Source organism: Malurus melanocephalus, unplaced genomic scaffold (genome assembly GCF_030028575.1).
Source record: "Malurus melanocephalus ecotype Western Australia unplaced genomic scaffold, MMel_1.1 scaffold_72, whole genome shotgun sequence".
Classification (NCBI taxonomy): Eukaryota; Metazoa; Chordata; class Aves; order Passeriformes; family Maluridae; genus Malurus; species Malurus melanocephalus.
The window spans coordinates 1,988,113-1,998,965 of NW_026623304.1; the positions used below are offsets into that span (position 1 = coordinate 1,988,113).

General features: G+C 39.7%; 1 protein-coding gene across 1 annotated transcript in view; it reads left to right on the forward strand.

The window, feature by feature from the left end:
• MMRN1 (multimerin 1) overlaps nt 1-10,853 on the forward strand; it is a 40,246-nt gene that overhangs the window by 6,096 nt on the left and 23,297 nt on the right. The window contains exons 2-3 of the mRNA XM_057366850.1: nt 7,374-7,493; nt 9,741-9,847. Of these exons, the coding sequence (XP_057222833.1) occupies nt 7,374-7,493; nt 9,741-9,847 (227 nt within the window). The remainder of the gene's footprint in view (nt 1-7,373; nt 7,494-9,740; nt 9,848-10,853) is intronic.

The following is a 10,853-nucleotide window of genomic DNA, read 5'->3' on the forward strand; positions in this document are numbered from 1 at the left end:
ACCAGAACTACCTTAATGAATTTTGTACTCTGGGCCAATTAGAAGATGGAAATAAATTTATATTCCTAAAGTAAAATGGCAGAATTCAAACCTTTTTATTGAGTAGTTTGTCTGTATTTTCAAATGTGTTTTACTGGATAATTCTCARAGATTTGAGATTAATGTAAATCTTCTCCAAAGTCTGAATTCTATCTGTAAAAGTTTGAATGTTTTAAAGGGTTCTGAACATGGAGTGGAAGATCATGTATCAAACAGGATATCTGATTTGCAACAAGAGAACATTTTAAATGCTAAAACAGATTGGTGAAGTGCTAGATAAGTGGAAATAGTGAATTAATTTTTGCAGCATGAGGGAGGACACACAGTAAATAAAAAWTCAGATGAAATGAAGAGGCTGTCCACAGTCCAAGGCTTCAGCATTGTACATACAAAAAAAGGAAATGAATGATGAGAGTACAATTTGTGTTTTGCAACAGAGAGGACAAAATGTCAGGACACTGAGTCCTGAAAAAAAAACATTAAACAAATGTGTGACACCTAATGCTTCAGTGTCAACAAGTCAGCTGTTTCTCAGGGATAAAAACATATCCTATAACATATTTTACCATCACATACTGTATTATATTACATGTCATACGCAATTTTTAGTTTTTTCCCATTCCAAGCAGCATGTAAACACATTTCCCAATTTGATTTGTTATGGTCAGTCCCTAGWGAGTACTGAATTTTCATTGCAGCTGAGAGTTGTACATATCAGAGCAAAGGAAGCTGGGCATTGAACCTACAGAATTAACTGGTTTTGGCTCAAATTTATAATTTCTTTTTGAAATAGAGTTTATCTCTTGGAAAGATGACCAGTGTTCACTTAAAGATATAGAATTTACCATATCACAGTGAGAAGTCTCTGCAGTCACCTAGTGGAATTCAAAGGAAGTTGCTGAAGCCTATCTCCCATGCAATAGCAAGAAAAAACCTTGTGAGGGTGCTTGCTATCTTTACAATCTCTGTGTTTACACGGCGTCAATCAACATTACCTCTCCTCATCCAGACTTGGCAGGTTGTTTAGAGTAAACTGAAAAGCCAGCATTGCCTGGCTCTAGATGCTTGTAGCATCRTTCTACATCCCCTTCACTCAAATGTGAAGGACAATATAAAATTAAAACTGTTGTTGAATGAAGATGAGTATTTTATTAACTATTCTGTGACATACAGATAAGCTGCACACAACAGGAATGAGGCACAACCACCAAGCTGGGCATGGACTTTGACAACAGCTCCAGCTCTGGCTCCTTTTGTATTCCTTCAGCAATACARTAATCTCATTTTCGTGATYCAGTGATGTTCAGCTGGGCTGATTYAATAGCATTTCTATTAAAAGCCAGGTAATCTAATTTACTCACAGACAAAAATAAGTAATTTTCAGATATGATATGAAAGGGACAGAACTAATTCTATACCCTTTGTGATCCGACTAACACCGGTGTTCCTATGGGGTGGCTTTAGGACCATTTACAAGCACCCGTGCACAGAAGCAAGGGGAAGCAATCACATACAGGCGTTACCTGCAGTTTTTGTGCAGTTTGCTTTTTTCTCGCCAATGTGCCCAAGCAACATTTTAAACATTTTACAGTGGAAATGTTCTGTGGAAGGGGACTGCGGGGACCCTAAAAAAAAAATCGTAATTTTTGGTGTTGGTGCAAATTATGCTTCTGTTTCCAGCATCAATCTCCTCCGCGGGCTGCGGCCGCCACCTGCCGTCCCTGCCCGGCACTGCCGAGCCTGGACCCGCCTGGTGGCGACTTAGGAGAGGGTTTAACTGGCCAAAACCGGGACTGGCGGCTCCTGACTGTCCCCCGAACCAGGAGGCTGGGAYCCTAAAAGCTAAAGAAAGGCTTAAAGGCAGCGTCTGTGTGCCACTGATGGGYCCCTGCCGTTCCAGCTGCCTGGGCAAGCTCCAGGGCCAGTTTCCTGCTCAGGACTTGGAATTGGGAATGGTCCTAAGGGCCGGAGGAGCTGCCGAGCCTCCAWGCAGACATGCTCACTGGTTCAGGCAGAAAAGCCAGTGCTGTTCTTCCTRCCGTKCCCYGCTTCTCGGTGTGGRTGCCTCCKCACCCTCGAGGGTGGGATGTCACAYTTGWGYACAGCCAAACCAYRCTGAGTGCAGAGCTGGGYTGGCAGAGTTTTGATTTAAGCTGGAAACACCACTGCAAATACCACATCAAGGAGGCTACTTCAAAGGCCTGAGGACTCTCCCACACATTGCTACCAGCACATGTTCCTGGACAAGGCATGCAAGAGGAGGATGGAATCTGTCACTTGGGCTTTCTGCCAGCCGGGGACTTGCACTGCTTTTTCCAGGCTGGATYTCTGTTGTGTGTTGCAAGGATTTTGTTTTGTTTTTAAATAAAGCTTTCCTGATTGAAATCAGGCTCAATGCAAAAGAGACGCTAGGCTCCTCCAGCTCTCAACAAAATCTGCATGTTRGAAGCCTGTGCTGATGATCTGGAATAAATTATTCCAGGGAGGGTAAAGAGGATTTTCAGGTTTAAAGTCCTGTTATGCAAATCAGTTGTCTTCTGTTCTGCCTTTGCATTAACGCAGCCTGTCATAGTTCTTCYGCCACGCTTCATCTTCTATTTCCAAATCTACATTTTTTCAGACAATTTGATTTCAAAATTATATTTACATTCTTAACGTCTCTTAATGAGCTTATTTCATTGGTAGCGTAAACCTAATTATGAGTCACACCAGGGGCTGTTTTGTTGTGAATATTTCCTCTAATTTAGCCTGATCAAAGATTGCTGGGCCATGTGAGAACCACAGYTTCAGACACTGCACTCACGTACATTAAGAATGAGTTAAATATTTTCAATGGGAAAATCTGCTCAAGTTAGTTAAATTTTTGATAGACGGGAGGCTGAGTTCAGACTGTCTTTAAAAAACAAGAATAGCCCTTAACATAATGTATTGTACAWTTTTTTTCCTTTGGAAGGCATGTCCAAAGAGGCAAGTTCCAAAAGCTAGCCACCCTCAATAATAATAACAACAATAATAATAATAATAATGGGATTTACAGTATGAATTTTTAAAAGGTCTTAGGTGGGAGGGGTAGAGTTACTTGATTGTTTTTTTTGATGGAAATCTATGTTCCAGTGCTTGCCTGTCTTTTACAATCTTTTCATGCCTGTGTTCTTTGTTTTATCTTTTCATTAGCCACATTTGCTCAGGTGCAAAATGCTCTCAGTTACTRAAATGCACACGCCAAAGGTGTGCACTGCAGAACAGGCTGTGGCTGACAACATTGCTGTACATCTTGTGCTTAATCCCTTTCTCTGGTGAGCTGTCAGATTTGCAGGCAAWGGTAAAGTGCAGCCACAGGCTCAAGTCCTAACCTTACCCCTGACTCACTGAAGGCCAGATTTTAAAATCTCACCCCTATATTTGGCTTCCTCATTTGCAGAGGTGGGAAGCTTAGCACCCAGCTGCCCAAGGAGTTAGCTCCTCACTTCCCAGACAGCTAACRTGCAACGGGAAAGGAGATGTGGTACTGCATAACTATTAGTGCTTCAGAGATTTTCTGATCAGACTTTATATGCCATCMGTTAATTGCTGAGAATTATTTAGGAATTTAGATGTTTACGTTCTCCATACTTAGTTTAAATCATAAAATCATAAGCAAATCCCTATGCTTAGTCAGAGCTCCTTTTGAATAGATCAGTGTCAGTCTGGCCCAGAATCACTCTCTGCATCTGTTAAGAAATATTTAGTATCCCATTCATATGCTGAGAGACTTTTTTTTTTTTTTTTTTTTTTTTTTTTTAATCTCTGTGCTGCACTTCAGAGGAAAAAATACAGTTTTTAATCTTGGGTATGGATTTGCAGAAAACCCTCTATACAACTGTGAAAGGCAAGCGATTTCATGCCTGTACTGAGAAAGGAGCTCAGTGGTTGTGCCCTGGGCAGGATAACAAGCCTTGATGGTCTTGAGCAACCTCTCTATAGCCTCTACCCACGCCCCTGGGCTGAGACTGCACTTAAGCCCAGGCTTGAGGTTGTTATTCTCCTTCTGAGGGTTCTTGTCYCTAGCAGTCCTCTTGGACCTGGCTCCTTCCCTGGTCCCTCTTGGGCACTGCAKTGACCTGTTCCTGTCACCACACTGCTGCCTGCTGGTCCCTGCTGCTGTGGTTCTCTGCTGGTGAGGTCAGAGCAGGGGTTGTGTGGTTGGCCCTTCCCTTTTGACCGGGAGAAGCCCCTCCTGCTGCTCCCTGCTTGGTGAGGAAGCTCCCTGGAAGAGGAGCTGTTTTCCTGGCAGTGTTTCCAAGGGCCCTGCTGTGTCTTGAATCCCACTGAATTCTTGGCAAGGGGGGATGCCTGTCCTCCCTTGCTGCTGCAGAGGTGATGCTGGAAGAGATGCAGCTAAAAATTCTCTCTCTGGCTTGCTGCTGCCGGTGTTTAACCCAAATACCATTAATTACTTAGTTGCTACTGCCAGTCTCTACACAAGACTGGAACCGACCCACATGTCCCACCCAGAGGGGTGGGTAACTTCATTATTCCTCTGCAGAACTTGAAAGACTTAAATTTCCTCTTGTTTTTGCCGATTTTATGGGTTTCAAACTTGCATATAGTTGCTCCTGACTTCCCTAGAAGAAGTAAGGAGAGCACCTAATCTTTATGTTTATGCTTGATAGCTGAGGAATCTCTAATTAATACACACAGATAAAAGGCAATTAAAGGAGMCAGAACATAAAGAAAGCATCAAAAAAAACCACAGCTTTTTATACCCAATCAAGAAACACTGTCTTAATGACAAGTCTCAAGGAAGTGGAGAGTGAGCGAGCAAAATTAGATCAAAGGGACTCAGTAAAAGCCCATTTTATATGAAACACATTATTCCTCAAATAAACAATGTGTGTTGTGAAAGGGAGGGCTGTGATAATGGCAGTGRAGATATTGTGAAGCTCAATCTGTTGGTCTTAGCATCTTTCCAGCTTATCCTGCTTTTTTCTCAGGAACCATTTTCCAAGTGTAGCACTACTGAGCCTAATGTGTGTACACTGGTAGGRTGTCAGCAGACAAAAGCAATCACTTAAGGATAGATGCTGATACTATTTTGTGTTTTGTGCTGTTGTTCATGTTTGAAGCAGTATAAATCTGTACTAATGCCACTTAAGTAAATGGAACTAATCTGGTTTTAATTGTATTTTGATTTCCACTGTARGTAGCCCATAGCAAAATACTGATTTCTGGAGTAAATATATATTCCCTTACTGAATAATGAAACATGAACAGAACTGCTTCGACTGGAAGAAAACGTTAGCAGCAAATCACAACACAGAAAGATGAACTTTAAGTTCTCATATGGAAATATTGTYTGGAAGTACTGGCAGCTCTACCAGTCCTACAACTGAAATGTCTCCTCTCTAACTTGCCAAGACAAAAATTAAATGTTTCAGCATGGACAAGGGAATAACATATGATCCTGAGAAAGTCTATACTAAGTTAGGGATGAAAGAAAAATATCAGCACTAGGCCAAATAGACATTTGTTCCACCWGCAGAAATACAACAATACTTTCCTCACGATGCCTTCCAGTCTGCAGCTGGGGGACTTCCTGAGGCAGAGGTTATAGGTACAGCTTAATGTTTTTWAAAAACCAAACTGATAATACCCTAATGGCATATTTTTTTCATGAAATAGTTTTATTGCTTTCTAAAATGTATTTTGGCTTCCGAATTTGGCACAGTCTAAGGCTATGGAAATACTGCCCTGACCCTTCATTTTAGTCTTCTTTAGTTTTTAATCCTGTTTTGTTTTGATGCCTATTTATCATAAAAAGACTAATTGAATAATGAATGTGAGGACTTTCAATCCCTCCTGCTCTTCTATTTGTATCTTTGWTCCATCTCTCATTAGCGTGTAGGACCAAACCAGAATTCTCTATTCAAACTAGGCATAAGCACATATATAGCAACAAGGAGTTGATGTACTAAAACAGTGGTGATTTCTGTTTAGTCTTTACTCCTTCCCTAATAATATCTAGCCTTTTATTATCTACCTTAGTTAGTGCAAAAATAAATTGGCCTGTGCAGAGCGCTAATCACAATGACTCCAAAGTTTTTTTTCCCCTGATGAAAGCTATTAACCTAGCAATACTATCTGTATAACTCTGTCTTTATTTGTGACTGTTTCTGCATTACAAGACCCTTTCTGATATCTACTGAGTTGGAAATTCAGAATAATGAGATTTCTGTAATTCTTCAAGTCCAGCTTTGTTTACCAYACCAAATGATTTTGTATAGTTCTGTATCACCTGCCATCTCCCTATTTACTTACTTCCCTCCTAGTTAATGAGTATAGTGCCTATTATAGATTAATGTGGGATTGTGTTGATAAACTGCTTCTTCAGAAAGTGAGCTCTTTCTTTCATCTTCAGTGCTTTATTTATCTATAACAGGAGCTATCCTCTTACTATGTGATAGATTGCTTCCCCCCAACATCTTTTGGTGAGTGATCTTACTAAAAGCCTCTGAAAATCCCACCTTTGTCTACGTGCTTCTGATTTAAGGAATACCAGTAGATTTATGTGGCATAATTTCTCTGTACAAATGTGTCCTGAGCCATTATTCAGATTATGATTTCTACTTAATTCTGTTTTCTACTGTAATTCCTACTGTAGCAGAGTTCCAGAGTTGCATTTGSTTGCAACCTCCTTAGAAACCTTTTCTTAAAAAACAGCAAACCTGGTCTTGCACTCGGCAGCTCCAGCCTCCTATGCTGCAGTGATCTCGAGTTTGATAATTTTGTATGTGACTGCCTTCTCTGGATGGGCATTCAGAGGCACAGACAAGTGTGGAGCCATGGCTTGTGTTTGCTGTGTGTGGCTTTGACCTCACAGTGTGCTGCAAAATGGTCTACATGTACTCACCCTATTGCTGGGGAAAGGGAGAAGCACTAGAAATGTCTGTCCATACAGTGAAAGCTATGGGTGATTAAAAAACCTTACCAAACAATCCTTTGAATTCTAGATGAATAGTTTCTGTAGTCTGAAATGCATTTTCAGACGTGTCATTACTGCAGTCTAGAAGAGCTTCTTTGTGCTTGGAGCTCCACAGACGTTTACAAATTAAAATTTAGATTTGAAATATGAATGTATGTAGAGGTGGAGAAATCAGTATCTGTTTTCTGAAGCACAAAGACTAAGTAATTGCTTAAGACAACATTTTCAGTTTGAGAAAAACAAACTTAATTTTTGTAGCTTGCTCCCATCTGTAAATTATGGGTTTGACTTTCGCAATGAAGTATTATATATCATCATATTGTGGAAAATGTTATTTGCACTTTTAATCATATTGGCCTTCTCTATCTTTCAGAAACTGGTGTGCTTATGTCCATTCCAGACTCGTACCTACAGTTGTAGTGGACAACCTGGAAACCTTCTCCTCAGGCAGAGCAAAGCCTTGCACTTGGCAGATTGGATCCTGTGCTCAAAGGTATGGAGTACTGGGAAGAAAGAGGGCTTGCAAGTACTTTAATTGCCATCAAATGCACAATTAATGCGAACCTAACTTTAAAAATTRAAAGGAAAACAGGAGGGAGCAGATTAGCATGTCTCTGGGTCTCATCTTTGCATGACCCTATAGCATGGATAAAAGCTCATGGCCTGTTCCTATAGCAAGTATAAGAGCTTGTGGCTGGGCATGCATTTATTCTGGCACCCTCCAATCAGCTCCACGTCTTTGAGTCAAAGAGAGGTGCTCAAGCACAAAGCTTTAAAGCACATGCAGGGAAGAAAATCCTTTCTGTGCAGTTTTCCAAGCTCGTGCTCCACTGGAGCAAAAGGCTTCCTCTGAGAGTCATAAATATTTTCGTTATTATCTCTCTGCTGAGTGCTTATTTCTGGCACAGCTTTGGTCAGGCAGTGAACCTAGACAAGTAATTGGCCTGGATGGAACTTGTAAATAATACCTCTGTTAAACATATTCAGATTGTTCTTTGTGGTTTGGGTGCCTCATTGTATTCTCCAAATGTTAGATTTCAGTCGTAAGTGAAATTKGTTTTTAATGCATGAATTTGGAAAATGGCAAACTGAAACAGCACCAGCAAAATGGAGGCTGTAATGTATTTTTCCCTTGACAAATTTCAGAAGCCTCTCAGTAGTCAGTTTAACTGTTTTGAGAATTGTTCTCTAGATGGTATGGCAGAACACGCTTAAAGCTTTGACATGAAACTGGGAATAGAGTTTCCTTAGGATTTGCTGACTCTGAAAAGCAGTCAGTTGATTGCATCGCAAAACTGTGCAGCGGACCCTGTCGTTAAAATGTTGCCAGTTTTGTTGTTTTGTTTTGGGTTTWTTCCAAATTMCATATTTTAGATCCTTGTGCTGCTCCTGTAAATAAGTCTCTACTATATAAATTCCTGAGACTCATTTACATGGATTTTTTTAAATGTGGATTATTTTAAAAATAGCTATTTCTGATTAACTCCTTTCATGGACACTTCATTTTTATGGGTGGTTTTACGAATGGATTATGCTAATGCAGAATAAGGTGATTTCATCATGAGGCCAACCATACAGCAGAATAATGGAGGACTCTCTTGAATTCAGATCACCTTAATCTTTATTGAGTTCTTGCTGCTGAAAAAGCCATTTCTTAGAGCCAAACCTGGTCGGAGATACATGCAAAGCTCCTGCCAGCTGCTATGAGAATTTAAATATATATAATATTACATCCCTTACAAAGGGGTGACAAGATTAATTGGAGTCTAAAACACAGTGGCATATTTTAATTCATTCAGAGGGTATTYTTTTGGTCTGACAGCCTTTAAATCTGCCTCTCTTTCTGGAATGATTTATACAGGGATTGTGTGTCCAAAACAGTTCAGTAACCATTTTATCTTTGTATTTTCTGAGATTTTAGGTGCTCTTCATGTTAGTGTTTAGCAACTAACAGTACTGTGTGATATTTTTATTTGAACTTCGAACATCTTAAAAGAGCAAAGAGACTTGCTGTAGTTTATTCTGTAGGCCCTGCTGCAGCATGTTCATTCTAAACCAACTTCTCTGTGAAGTTGAGAAACCTAGGAGTGAAGGGGTAGCCAGGACACACAGAAATAAAATTGCTGCTGGAATTGTGTTGGAACACAGAAATAAAATTGCTGCTGCCTCTGCAGCTGCATACTGTAACAGCAATAACTGAGGCCTCTCAATTACATAGCAATGCCCTTCTTTCCCTGATGTCCAGAGTGGAATTTTTCACACTTTATTGGATTAATGTTTGCATAATCTTGTTTCAAATAATCAGAAGGGAAGGCTTCCAGTGTGCATTAAATGTGTGCTGATGTGGCATAAATTTATTGTGAATGCATTTTTCCACCCATTTCAAAGAAAAGTGGTATATGACAATTGTATTTCTGGCTCACTTTGTTCAGTTTAGTAGTTATTAATTGTAATAGCTTCCATAAAAGTTCGCAGTATTTGACTCCTGAGTAAGATATTCTAGGAAGAAATTTAAATAGACATCAGGTTTCTTTAGAATTCATGCAGATGATCTGAAGGTTGCTGTATTAAAGCTGTGATTGCTAATGGAACACCAAACCCTAGTTAGAATTCACTTTGAATTTCAAGCAGTAATGAAAGGATGGATATGACAAGTGAGATAATATAATGTACTTATGCTGGTATCTTACAAGTCCTCTTTGGTTACCTAAAATAGGTTTAAATTGTTCTCATTTCACAGGTCCCAGACAACAACACACCAGGCCTACAGAATCAAACATAAAATTGTGACATCGCTGGAGTGGAAGTGCTGTCCTGGGTATGGTGGGCAAAACTGCCAACCCAAAGGTGAGTASAATTGTGAGGTTTTGAAACTATTCCCTTCAGCAGAAGAAAACAGTGTGGTTTGATTTTGTGAGCAAATGGCTCTGTTGAAAACCAATACAGTCCTTTCTGTTAATTTTAAACCAGGAAAAATGCACARTAAATGAAAATGCTTTGGGATGTTGACTCTACTCTGCATGTGAATTTCCAGAGCAGCTAAGCAGAATGTCCTTTCCCCTTTTCCACTCTAAATAAAGCTCATAAAATCTCCAGCCTTATTTCATTTTTCTAAAATATGGAGTTTGCATTCAGTATGCTTTTACTTTTGACCTTTTAGTTATTGAGTATTGCAGYGCTGGGGATATTAAATCCAGGCTCTCTGTTGAATACTTGCTGTAATATTTATCTACAGTACTGTTGTTCTTTTGGCTTTCACTTTCAGGCTCTAAGAATTTATTTTATACATGATAAAATAATGTATCAACTTCTTTTCCATCTCTGAATTTTGCAGGACTTTTGTTGTTCATTTCAAGAGTGACTGAATTTTTCTAGGTATTACACATGATCCCTTTATAATTGTGCTCTTTTCTACAGAATAGCCTTTTACCTCKGCCCTGGTGATCAAACATGGGGCATTATATTGTAGTTTTACATCTGTATAATAGCTATTTCTTTGCTGCTGGCCTTAAGCAAGCAGCCCTTGAAAAATTAGATAAGGCATCAGCATGCATGTTTTAAATGAATGAATATTGCAAGAAAGGCTATTAGATGTGATAGGGAATTCAATMAGCAGTGGTAAAGGGCTGTGATTAAAAATTAATGTAGAGGAATGAAGAGAAATCACTGTTATTCACATCCAGGAGGAAAATTTCAGTGCCGAAGAGCCTGAACCTTGGCAGGCACACRGCATTCTCCTCTGCACAGCTGTGTGGAGCCAGATACTAACACAGGACACAGTCAGCAAGGCTGTCCAGTGAGCATGGATCAGGTGTTTTAAAGGTTTCCTTTTAGGAATTAAAAAAAAAAAAAA